This window comes from Aptenodytes forsteri, unplaced genomic scaffold, assembly GCF_000699145.1.
Source record: "Aptenodytes forsteri isolate BGI_AS27 unplaced genomic scaffold, ASM69914v1 Scaffold349, whole genome shotgun sequence".
NCBI lineage: Eukaryota > Metazoa > Chordata > Aves > Sphenisciformes > Spheniscidae > Aptenodytes > Aptenodytes forsteri.
Window position 1 is genome coordinate 1,052,137 of NW_008794452.1, and position 13,829 is coordinate 1,065,965.

Consider the following 13,829-nt stretch of genomic DNA (forward strand, 5'->3'; position numbering starts at 1 on the left):
GACATGGTTTAGTGGGCATGGTGGTGTTGGGTTGACGGTTGGACTCGATGATCTTAGAGGTCTTTTCATGATTCTATGATTCTATGAGATGCTGGCACTGAAGAATGCACTGTGGTATTCTGAAGAACTTGCAGTAAAAAAAAAAAGAGGCAGAGCAGAAAAATAATAATAAAATTATGATGAGGAATTAAATGTACATGCAACTTAATCTGACTGCTTGGAAGCAGTCAGCACATACTTCCTGCTAGAAGGGGGTTAATTGTTGTCATGTAGATGGTTGTTAACCTTTGAGGGCTTGTGAATTTTTCTTTCAGCTCTGCCTGGATGGGTGGGATTCAAACCCAGATCTGTTAATGCTACAGCACGAACCTCTTATGCATATCAGCCACTCTGGGAAGCAGCTCAGTTCTCCAAGTAAGAGGAGCTAGTTGTGAAACTCATTCATTATTAATACATTTTTGTTAGTGCAGAGAACAGTAAATTCAGTGAATGAGTTTATAAAATGTTGTGTCCCAAATACAGAAAAAGTTATAAGTAAAAAGTAGATGGTTTTATTTTTTTGTAAATCAGTCAAAGGAAACCAAAAATTCAATTCATATCTGCCTATATTTTAAAACTTCTGAAAGCATTACTGAGTGCTTTAAACTCTACAAAATGGAAGCTAAATATTTTAAATTGGAAAGATGAGCTAAGACTGTTAAGTTAATCATTAGAAATAGGCTGGTAGAAAATAAATTTATATTCTTCATTGCCATGTTGCTTACTAGAATCAAACTATGTATTTTTAATGAGCCACTTGTCGAGCATGCCTCTGGGAAAGGAATTATGTTTACAGCTGTATTAGACGAAGCAAGAAATATCTAAGTAGAACAAATTCTTCCAGAATATTAAACACACAAAATCTGAACTCTTCATATAAACAAGACCCGTAAGTATGGAAAGGAACAAGAAAAATCAAAACAAAAATCAAAACCTGGGTATGGATAAGACACAAGAAAAGAATATTAGCAGAGTGTTTAGAATTTGAAAACCAGACCATTAAGGCACCTGAAAATACAAGGCTTCTGCTGCAAAATCTTAATTCAAAGCATTGAGATCTTTTATACTGTACTTTATACCTGCTTTACTCAAGAGGACAAGCTGATGCACTAGAGAATCTGAGCTTAGTTTCTACTGAAGTACTGTGAAGTCAGCCCCCTTTTCTAGTTTAGCACTCCATGTTCTTTAACCTTTTTTCCCTTTAATTCCTTTCTCGATGCCCCTGCTCCAAGTATTCTTTGTAATGCTTCTGATTGTATAAATATATATTCGTACAACTTTAAAACGTATTTTAAAGAAATTCACAAATCCATATTTAATTCCCCCACCATATTTAATATTTTGAAGGATTTCAGGTTTAAACACACACTCCAGCATTGGAGGAAGTCTCATGCCTTGCAGAAAATATGTTATCCTCCTAGGCATCCTAATTTAATGCCTTAAGAAGAAAAGCATCCCAGGTCTGCAAGGGAAGAATAAAGAATCATTCCAGGGATTATTGCAACCCTTCAAATAGATACAAAATGATGCTTCCATCACCCTAAATCCATCAGACATTATAAGCAAAATGGACAAAAATGGACAAATACCTCACTGTTTGAGCTTTCAATAAATGATCCTCCAAACATAGCAGACATCCATTCACAGCTACAGATCAGCAGTGGCTTGTGGGCATTTATGGTTCCATCATCCAATTTAAATGTCACATCTGCCATGGGAACAAAGAAACAGGCATGCTGCAAATCTGCGTTTAAAGTGAAACTGCGTCTCAAGAACGTATGTTTCACTTGCACATTGTTAACCAAGGACTTCTTTCACTTCCCACAACCCCCACCCCGAAGATAACTCTAGCGTTTTATACGGTTAAATAAAAAGCCTCACTTAAAAGGTGGATATTGGATGTTCAACACTCTGGAAAATTCAGTCACTTATTTAAAAGCTTGTGTGTAGATTTTGAGAAATTAAACTGCAGAATCCCAGGTTGGAACAGTTGGCCCTGAGTAACACTATAATTTTGGGCTCATCCCTCCTCTCAGAAAAACGTAAGCTGTCACAGTTTTTGAAGTCTCTGAAGCAACAGTAACATGAATGAGAAAAGAATTACTGCTTTTCCTGTTAAAGCATGTATTTACTTACCAGAAAATGTCCCTTTGCAAAGGCACTCTTTTATCCGATTAGCTTTTCTGACATGAAATGCTTTAGTAATCTCTTGATTCATGAAGGCTTCTTTATTCATAATATTCTCCACCATCATTCGCAAATCAAATACTTCCAAGATTTCAGCAATCTGAGCTAGTCTTGTGAGATCTTTCTCATTTTCATCCAGTTGCCCTGTGTATAAAAACTGCAAAACAGTTTTAAAAGGTCCGGCCTGCACAGATGAATCCATTTTTACCACAGTTACAGGACACGTCCTATTCGAGACAGGATTCACTTGCATTTCCTTATGCACACTAACAAACCCCTTACCCCAGGATGACAGAGATCTTGCTGCAGAATTTGTTTCACCAGGTTCGGGTTCTAGCATGTTTAAAGAGTCAGTACTTTCTGGTGGGGGAATTTTAACATCAGCAGATTTCAAGGATGTCTCATCGCTGTCACCATTTGTCTCAAGGTGACTTGTCAGAACATCCTTATTTGTATTTTCTTTATTACACTGTGTTTCATCCAAGTCTGGACTTTCTTCACGTTCCATTAAGAAAAGGTCATAAAACTTTGAAGAGGAGGTAGCTAGGTAAATCTTGTGAGCAAAAATGTAGTCCTGCTCCTGGAGAACAAACATAACATCTGCACACAGTGGGCTGTCCAATAAATATCCAGCTTCATTCATGCTCGGTATGGGACACTCAGGAATTTTGATAACTGGAGGAGGGGCTTTTGGAGGTAGGAATGGAGCCTGAAGCAAAGGTTTTTGGACCTTCTTCAAATGAGATTTCCAGAACTGTAGGTGTCTTCTGGAGATCAGGGCAGCTCTAATTGCATTGTCAAACACATCCTTAATCCCAAACTGGTCAAACACACTGGTTTCATAGTATGGTATCCCAAGTTCCTTGGCAACCTCTCTGCCTCTTTCTGGTGGCAAAATATCTCCTCTTTTTATCGGCCTAGGGTTAAACAAAAAACAAGCCTTCTCACACACAATGATCATCACAAAGTTACTCCAGAAAGCATGGAATTTTACAAAATGTCTCAGCACCAATTCTGAGATAAATATAATTCAAATGAAACAAAGTATAAAATTAAGCCCACAAAGCCCTTTGGAAATCTACAACCGTGACTCCAGAGAGTTTTAGAATAGCACATACTTGTAATTTTAAGTTTGGTGGTGTCTTTGCAATGTTACTAAATAAATGTAGAAATCATTTGCACAAAATGGAGCAAGGCTTCTCTCTGTTAAAGGGAAATTTACAGTAAAAAAGTTGATAGGATGCTTGAGAACTTTCATTATTTAAAAAACCTCCTAACATGCCTTTCTACTCAGATATTCTGTCAGTATCTTTCTTTGTATCCATCATTTAAACTCAAATGGAAATTCTCATGACATAGAAACGCCACAAATATAGCTAAATATGAAATGAGAAATATTTCTTAACCTTATGCTTTTTAAAGAAAATCATAGTAGCCTATGACAAAAGTGTAACTGAACGTACCCTTCAAGAGATAGGCCTGTTTTGGCTGTAGAAGCATTATGTGGGAACTCATGAATTTCCAGAGCAGCTCTAATACACGACGTAGGGTAAACAAACCAGAAAAAAGTCTGGGCTAGGATCCATTTTCGCAACAAAAAATCAGCTCACCAGAAGACATGACCCAACAGTGCGTTCTCTGAGCATACCATATTGGGCAGACACAAGCTGGCACAGACTTAACACACTCCAGACAACAGCTTGCTTTAGTTGCCAGCTAATAATCAGTTCAGGTGGCAGAAGTCTGTGCTAGACATGCAGACTACTGATTCAAACTTTATTAATGGTGAAATCAGAAAGGAGGATTAGGACAGAAGAAGAATTTTGAGTTTTGAAAAAACATTTCCTTTTGAAGACTCAACCAAAAAGCCCACCCCACCCACACAATGAAGAAATGTTTAATAAACAAACCAACCTATGAAAATCATATTGCCGAGTCAAGAATTTGAATGCGATGCAATGCGAAGTTTTCTAAGAGCCCATGAAATACTAATTCAATCCCTTTATGGAAATTTGTTACAATACAGTCTTTAATTACAAGATCACAGATATTATTTCCATGAACGTGGTCTCATTCAAATTCACATAAAAGGAGGAAATTAGAAGTGAGCAGGTAATTGTGGGACTGTTTTGCTTAAACATGTGAATGCTTGTCTTTTGAATCTGGGAAAAACAAAGCTTCTCCAGAACGATCTCAAACTCTCTTTTAATCTCAAAACTTTAAAAAATTTAATTTGCAACCACTTTATTTTCTGTCATGATCTAGGATTACGTCTACAAAAAAATAGTAATTGAGAATTAAGAAAACTTGAGTAGAATCTGTCAGTTTAAAACAGTACCTGACAGTAGTGACAGGGTAGGACACGATACACATGTTCAGATGGAGAAAGACATACATGAAAACCTCCAGCAACCATTATTATCTCTATATTATCATAGTGTTCAGGCACCCAAACAAGTTTAGAAGTCCAATGTGCAAAAATATTGTGGGAAACATATAATAACTGCATGTGTTAAAGAACTAACCAACCCAGACAACAGAATTAAAAAGAAGAAAGCACATATATTCTCATTTTACAAAAAAAGGAAACTAGGCTTTATCATTTCTCTTTTGAAAGTATTGTACCTGATTACCAAGGTGATTTTTTAAAATTCTTATTTTTGTTTAAACTTTACCTTGCCAAAGGCCGCCTGGCTCTGTTAACAGCCTCAAGATCTGCATAGCGGAGATCTAGTTGGCAGCCTACCAGAATGACAGGTGTGCGAGGACAGAAGTGCTTGATTTCTTGATACCACATCGTTTTCACATGATTCAGGGAATTAGGATTAGCAATTGAAAAGCACAGAACAACAACATCAGACCTAGAAAGGCAACAAGAAAATATCCAATTAAAACCCACCAAACATGCTTTCCGCTGTAGCTTCACCTATTTTCATCACTCCAGCTTAAAGCTACTCCACTCTACACTTTGAAAAAATGCACTGACACCCAGATCTCAGAATACATGTTGTTTGTGCAGAGGTTTGCTAGAAGCTACACATTTCACCACAAAAGCATGGCAGCACAAAGCCACATACCTAGGAAGCACTGCCCCTCTATGCTGAGAGATGATCCCTGCACGTATGAAGAGAGCACTAAGAAGAGAGGTAGGGCTTGCCATTCTCTACTTTAACGCTACAGTTATTCACAGGCTGTCATGGCTCAAGAAATAATTCTGCTGACTGGACACCTAAATTGCAATTCAAAGATCGTTGGTGCTTAGGAATTAAGAAAGGAGTTACGCAAGACTTCAGAACAGCCACACAGGCAGACACAGATCACTTCTGAACTTGTCATGGAGAAATACCTTTACTGCACTGTTTTAGACACTGAGGTGGTCTCCTTTGCAATGCACTTTGCACAGCAATTCTCTAACATCTTTAATAAATAACCTGTTAGAAGGGCAAATTACTGCAGAATAACCGCTTCTACAATATAAGCAAAAATAAACATTACGATGAAAATAAGGTCAGTAAAGTGTAGAATAGGACAGTGGCTTATATCAGAGTAAGCATGACAATATTTGCAGGCTTTTAAAGGTTTTAAGAAAACAAAAAGTACTTCACTAAATAAACTTGCTTTATAAATTGTAAGTATGAGGATGAAGGTTGACAGTTCATCCACTAAACCACCACCTAACTCTTGTCAGAGCTAGCACCCTAAGGCAGAGAAATGCTTGAATACTTGTCTCAGGGCATTCCTAACTTCAGGCAATTTCATTATTTATAAACTGGGATGGGATGTTACAAAACAATTCTCAAGCTCTTGGGTCTCTCATGGGGAAAAAAAGAAAAGAAGAAAAAAAGTTGAATTGAAACTCGTAAGAAAAATTGAGGGGAAGGGACATTTTGAGGAGGCAACTTACTGCTACAAAATTGTCAGCAGGATAAGCTCAGCAATATCATGTCTATCTCACTTCTATTATTCTTTAATTTAGCACAAATGTGTTGTGTCTGCAGTTTGTGTAATGTATAGAGCAGCAGCAGTGAATCTTAACATTCACCTTTTAAATAATGAAATACGTCCTCAGTACTGCTGCTTTCTACATTTCACTGAGGGCACAGATATATCCAGCAAGACCGTTTCTAAAGATAGCTGCATACAATACAGGTACTGCTGTGAGCATAAATTTAATGCAAGAAAAATGCTCCTGCTCCAAGTTTGTATCTTATATAAACTGCAACACATCTGTCACATCTAGAAACAAGGCCTTTTCAAATTGGAAAGCTATCTACTAAATAGCAAAGTGGTAAGCAGCTCAGTTATGTCTTCTACATAACTGAGGCAAACACCCTTTAAACTCAAACTTGCTCTATTCAAGGTCACGTAAGAGTAAAACCTAGGCCCCAGCAGACATTTGCTTAGCTTCCAGAAAGGAGAAATCAATGTACAGCTAAAATAAAAAAAAATTGTGTTACGCATATTCTAATCTGGTCAATTGTTGTTTAATTCAAGATCATCAGGACTGCTGGAGAGGCAAGCATTGGCTGTCTGGCTGGTGCTAACTATAACTAAGCATCTTAGAGAGACACACTGTCTTGCATCCTTCAGAAATTAATACCTAAGCCAAGTAATTGCAGTCACGAGTATCCAACCCTCCTGACTCTACAAACCACAAGACACACATCACACCTCTCAGAAAACCAAAAGGAAACAGAGCTCCAGCAGGAGTTCACAGGCTGCAGATGATAACAGCTCCCCCATGGCGCTGCTGCTGACTGATGCTGGGCTGGCCACAGATCTGGGCTCCTGAGAAGAGCCAGTAATGATCTGTTTCCTTGGACAGGACAGGCCCAGACTATCCAGCAGACTGGCCCCAGCACAGCCCTGATTGTGTTACAGCCCTTGCCAAGGGAGTCTCACATTTTTGCCACAGAGCTGCATGTGGTTCTTGAGCAACTCATCACCTCTGACCTTCCCTGGGCGACCATAAAACTGAGCTGGGGAAAGCTGGTTTCTTTACTCGTAACTCACAACACACAGAGTGTTGCACTAACAGGACATTTCCATCTTACTGCCTTCCGAATGAAGTGAAAAACAGAATAAAGAGACAAAAAAATATGATTTGCATATTATTTATCCTGTGTGAAAACCTGGACTTCCCCATAAAATGAATATCCTGAGAGTTCTGTACTGAACAGGGAGAAATAAATAGTCCTCTGCCATAAGCAGGACGGATAGGAAATCACTGGGTAGTGACGTAGTTCACACGCTGAACCAGCACCACAGCTGGGTCTGCTAGCTCACAAAATACATCCACCTTATCATAATAAATTAAATTTTCATTGAAGTCATAAGCACATTTTCCACTATTAGTACAAACTGGAGACAGTAATATATGAGGAAGATTAACTGTCTACATAGGACTGAACATTTGGGGAAAACTGTCCTTCGGAAACTTTAATTAAAATACCTTTAATTCCTTTTAATGTCAAAGGCACATTTACCTCAGTATAAAGTTTGGTTTGACATTTGTTCATAAAAGCAAGAACCTGTCAGGTTAAAATAATGCATTAATATTTCCAAAACATTAAAAATTTACCAATGCCATTTTCATATTCTCAGGGAACATAAAAGGATAGGATTAAAAAAAAAAAAAATTTATTGCCATTTTTGTGTGGTTTGGTTACTTGGAGAATGAGAAAGGATGAATCAGGTTTACTTCTGCTTTCTTCTTTCTCTCTGCAGCAATATATTCACAAACAGCTTTTTTCTGAAAAGAAATTTCATAACCATTTCGCAGTAAAATTCAGGAATGATTCGATTAATGTCAAGGCACATTTACCTCAGTATAAAGTTTGGTTTGACATTTGTTCATAAAAGCAAGAACCTGTCAGGTTAAAATAATGCATTAATATTTCCAAAACATTAAAAATTTACCAATGCCATTTTCATATTCTCAGGGAACATAAAAGGATAGGATTAAAAAAAAAAAAAATTTATTGCCATTTTTGTGTGGTTTGGTTACTTGGAGAATGAGAAAGGATGAATCAGGTTTACTTCTGCTTTCTTCTTTCTCTCTGCAGCAATATATTCACAAACAGCTTTTTTCTGAAAAGAAATTTCATAACCATTTCGCAGTAAAATTCAGGAATGATTCGAGAAACATTTCCATGGACTTGAATACCAAAAAGTGCTTTAGAACTTCTCCATCACATTCCTCCTATAGCACCATCCAATTGAGATGGGCAATAGATAAGGCACTGTGGGCATCCACCTTCGTTAAATACAACAAAAGCATATGATTACACTTACAGCATATACTGATGTTTGATACTGAAGTATCACAAGAAACAAAGATAAGTATTACAAATAACTCAGCAAAGAGAAATGGTAGCTTGGATATCCAACAGATTGTCTTGTTGATTCAGTGGTACATATTGGAAATGCATAACTCAGTCATTCTTACATTCTGCTTTTCATAGGTTTATCAGAAGAAACTGTGAATCATCTACTCTTATTATTTGAAACATCTGAACATGCTTAAGTATCACCAAAACTCATAACTTGTGTGACTTGCTCTAGCATGTGATCAACCACCAGTGAAACACTCTGCATCACCAATATAAGAAAAAAAGGTTTCTTTCTACTCACTGGGGCTCCAAACAGGGGAGAACACAACGTAGATGTGTGGGACTTGGCAGGTGGAAAAGGGAAACAGATTCTCTCAGCTGTAGGCAAATCAACCACCACTCAACATCTTTGTCACTTCCTGGCTGACCAGACTCCAGCATTGGAGTCTCACATTAAAGCGTAAGAGCAGTGTAAGAGCACTTCAAATGCTCCCCTTGGAGTCGCAGAAGTAATTCTTAATGCAAAACATACACATCTGAAGTCAGCCCAGCTTGGTCTAAACATAGCTATGGACTTCCTGTAGGAGGCTCCTGTGGGCAAAGAAAGAACCTTACCACCATTTTGAGAAGCAACCCATCTACCTAATGTAGGTATTACCTCAATGCATTCAGTGATATTTTCCCAAACTTGGGTAAGAAGAACTTTTGATGGAAGCAACTACCCCATTTTAGACTTCACAGAATGAAAAGAAGCCCTCTAGACAACCAAATCAGATTGTGCAGGAATCAGCACATGGCATGCTGCCATCCTGTGAGCTCCTAGTGTATGAGTTATGGACTGTATCAGATGTACAGAGAGCAGTCCAAGTCACTGCCGAAAAGCAAGCAGTATAGCACTGACAAAGACAAGACAACTTTAAATTATCAACCTCAGGCTTCAGCAGTAGTCAAGCTACAGGCAACCATTGTAACCATCTGGAAGTTACTCTGCAATCACTACAATGAGAAACTCGTGAGATGGGGGAGAAAAGCAGTATATTAGCTATGTAACAAGCCTTTCTGATGGAGCTGTTAGAAGCAGCAGAGAAGTTAATGTTTTCTAGCTGGAGCTGAGCACTCCAGAGCACTCCATTGGTTTGGGACAGATTTTGAAAGACTCATCTGCTTACACGCTATGTGTGTTCCAGAGCTGGTGTAAAGAGCTGCACTGCAGATGTACCTACACACCACATTGCCGATCCATCTCTCAGCGAGAAACTGCTACATACTTTCCATCTTCACTAATACTCTTATTATAGACAGAACTTCAAGGAAACAGCAATATTAAATGATATCTCATATATTCCATGGCAAGTGTGTTTAAAAGTTTAATGTTTCATAGTCTGAATCTAGAGTTATAAACTGTAGTGCTGGCTGCAGGTAGGCTAACATGGATTTATGTCTCATTAAAGAAACAGGCTGCCTTCTGAAATATACACACTGCATTACCTAGGAAGAAGTTGTTCCCCCTAGTTTATAATTTACAAGTTACTGGGAAAAAATGCTGCACGCAAGAATTGCTGGTCATGTGTAAGGGGTATCATTTGCCATACAGTCATGGACTAATACTGTTGAGTTTGGAAAGGGGAAGAAATAAAGCTGTGAGGAATACAGAATATGAAGAGGAGATGTCTCTGCTCTGGAAATCAATGCAGGGAGTGGAAAAGAGGAAAAGGAGGAAGACTGAACTGTATTGCCATGCTATCTTCTCATCTTTCTAGAGGACAAGTCAAAAGTACGTATTTTGTTTTAAAGAGCTCAAACAAGACCCAAGAGTTAAATCTGACAGAATCAGTTTAAGGATAGACAAATTATATTTTGGTTGACAAGAAGTCTGTTGCACATATTTAATCAAATCAAACTTTAAGAATAGACTTGGGGGGGAGGGGAAAAAAAACCCAGTGGATTTGTCCTATTATAGTCTCTTTTCTTCTCTCTTTTTAGATATCAGCTTTCTCTGAGAAGCAAGGTTGAAGTAAGGGAGTCTATTAGAATTTTACAGAGAAAACAATTTGGTAGAGGTTCATCCAAATTGTTAGACTCTCTTGACTTTACCAGAACAGCTAATCCTTAGACATTTATTTATCAATAAAAAGTTGTTTTGCTTTTAGTCCTTCTGCCCTCGTTTTTTTTCCTTACACACTTCCCATAATTTACCCAAGATTCCTCAGACACCTGCATCACAGCTGAACTTATCCCACTTGAGACCAGAATTTGACAAGAGCTATCTCTAGTGTCCGCCTGCGTAGTCCTTCAACCACCTGAAAGGAAAGATTGTGTAGGGAAGCAGCCTGAGTGCAAGTACCAGCTCCCAAGTTCCCAAACACAGTAGGTTCAGGCAGTAGAAGGCCATCTAAGAATTAAATTGAGAATCTCGTTTATGGCTGAACAAAACCCTGCTACATCTCCGTGTCAATCCAGATACATTTTGAAGAGAGAGGTTCACTCAGTTACATAACATTTTTCATGCATGCATCTCACTGAGCTGAAAAAAAAATTGTGCAGATAAGCAAGGCTGATAATGTTTTAAGTGGACTCAGTTTTTAGGAAATGCAGTTGCAGCCATCACATGAAATGAGAAGAAATTCATTAAGTAACTGGTGAGCATAACAAAATGACACATAAGACACAGGACTTATGTGCACACACTCAAAACAGATGAGAGGCTAGGAAAACTAAAATGCAGGGGGTGCCTGGCATGTGAAGAACTGAAGATATCCAGGTAAGGCAGGGCAAGACCATGCAGTGCCCTGGATGTGAGCAGGAGAATCAATTAGTTCTATACTTTACCGACAGCAGTGAAGCTTCTTAAGTACTGGTGTAATGTGCGAAACTGTCAAAATGCCCTGAAATATATTCAGATTTTGTGGTGAGTAGCATGCAGATCTATTTCTAAAATTTCTATAACATCATTTTTAGTAGGAAACAACAGTAATAAAAAAAGAAGATAAAGCTACCTTTAAGAAAATTGCATAGTTCAAGACTGTGCTTCAAAAGTGGAAAGAGTTTTCCCATACATTTCTTACAAACAATACATCATTCTTAAATGTTAAGCATATTTTAAAATCTCTTCTATTTCCTTTGAGGTACTCCTGGGAAACCAGTGGTGCATTTACAGAGAATGACAAAAAATGTTTTGATATCACAAAGAATGATTAAAATATCTCATTTTCCATTGCAGAAGCGTGTATGAGCTGCTCTTACTGTACAAATGCCTAACCAGCAATAGCGCTAAAAAGAATGGCAAAGTCGTGTGGAACAATGTAACAAGAGGAAAACAATTTTATTTTTCATTTAAAGGACTGCTTACACAGTCTTGGAATTTAGTTCTTTTTATTGCTGGCTATAAGAAGTAAATTCACCCATAATTCTGGTTCAGCATTTACATAAGAAAAATTCCATCTTAGTGCTAAATAGAACTTTGCAATTGAAACAGGCTGCCTGCTAGGTACCCTAGCATGATTCTGGGCCAAATTTTGCTGGTAGACTCAGTAAAACTATCTTTCGAATCAGGTATGTTTGCAGCATACACATCCACCATAACATACCAATACATGCCTTTTCCCTTCCCTGGAGCAGAGATCTCGATTACTGCATCTCTAACCCAGGAATAAAAATTCTATGATAAATAGAATTCTAGAGATAGTTAATTGAGACTGAAATACTCTGTGTATCACATGCAAAGTCAGGGTTTATAAAAGTAAGACACAAAGCCTGAACACCAAATCAATGGAGAAGGATGAAAGAAAATGATAGAGCCAGAGAAGGTACAGGGCTAGCTGGAACACATATGATCAACCCGAGGCAAACACCAAAACTCACAATATCATACAAAGGGACTGATAAGAATATAGCTAAAAATGCTTTTGTAAGACATATCAGATGACTGCTGTCACCAGACAGCAGTCAGAAAATAAAATAACGAGAAATAAATCCACAAAACAATGGAGAGACCAGAAACATAGGGAAAGGTGGGCTTTTTTAGCTAATTTTCTGCTATTGTAAGGAGGCAGCTTACAGATGAGAACTACATGCTATCTCTCTACAGAGAACCAACTAACTTTCATCAAAGATACTGCAGGAGAATAAACGAAAGAAGAAATGAACCCTTTCTTTACTCCTGGCCCCATCCTCTAAAAAAAACCCAGGAACCAATGATCAGTCAGAAAAACATATTGAGTTTAAAAGAAGTAAGAAGAGATTTAGTTAAAACATCATTTGAAGCAACATGTTTAGAATAAAAAAAAATATTTCAACGTTGGGAGGGGGGGAAGAAAAAGGAAGATCCAAAGCTAGGTCCCAAAAATCAGTAAAAGCGTGATTCCGTATAGGTACTGATGAAGAACACAGATAGGAAGCCAGGGACAAGACAAAGGGAGGTAAAAATCCAGAGAAGATGAAAGAATGATAGGGTTTGGTTTGCATCCAGTATGAGAGTGACTTCTGAAGTCACAGAAGACATGAAAACTGAACATTAACAAGTGCTAAATGCATCTCTTTCTCTGGGGAGAAAATACGGACTTTCTTTGGGCTATCACCAAAACCAGCCTCCTCCTCTTTTTTATTTAAAAAAACCTGTCAACAAATTTAACTGGCAAGTTGATGTCACAAAGTTATTAATAAGAACTCAGTTTAAAACAGTTGTATCTGGTTGTGCAGAGTGGTTTCCATATTCTGACATATGCATGAGGAAATCCAGACTGAGATCCTGAGACCCTTGGAGTAGAAAACAGCTCAAGCTATCCACCTAGCACCTATTCACAAAGAAATAATTCACTAAGATCAAGATTTTGATGGAAAGTCACTTCCCAGGTTTAGCATTTCCAAAAGATTTTGATGTTGCCTTGCAGTCTTTTAGGATAGAGCCCAAATGCCCTCTTCCCACCCAGCCACTCAGCCACTGACTTAGGAGAGCAAGGAAAAATGGAAAATTATGAAATACCACAAATAACATTTGATACATACTTTTTCACTCCAGTCAAGGAAGGCTTAAAGCATTTACAGGTGTCTCTCTATTATAGATAGATTGCATATCAAGTTGAGCCTCAGACCCTACCAACAGTCATTTGGCACATACCTTTTTAAAGAAGGAAGGATTCCTAACAGCAATTCCATAGCAACCTCTTTCTACCCACGATATGGAACCGTGGTGGGATGCAGAGAAGAAAAGTGGTAGATCTGCATTAATTTTACTGGTTTAAGTATATAAAGCATACACTTTCCCATCGACTA

The 13,829-nt window shown here is 38.0% G+C and overlaps 1 protein-coding gene across 1 annotated transcript in view; it reads right to left on the minus strand.

The window, feature by feature from the left end:
* The window catches only part of RHOBTB1 (Rho related BTB domain containing 1), a 51,731-nt gene that overhangs the window by 7,682 nt on the left and 30,220 nt on the right, over nucleotides 1-13,829 (minus strand). Inside the window, exons 4-6 of the mRNA XM_009290508.2 lie at nucleotides 4,902-5,087; nucleotides 2,176-3,143; nucleotides 1,629-1,747 (exon numbers count right to left, since the gene is read on the minus strand). Of these exons, the coding sequence (XP_009288783.1) occupies nucleotides 1,629-1,747; nucleotides 2,176-3,143; nucleotides 4,902-5,087 (1,273 nt within the window). The remainder of the gene's footprint in view (nucleotides 1-1,628; nucleotides 1,748-2,175; nucleotides 3,144-4,901; nucleotides 5,088-13,829) is intronic.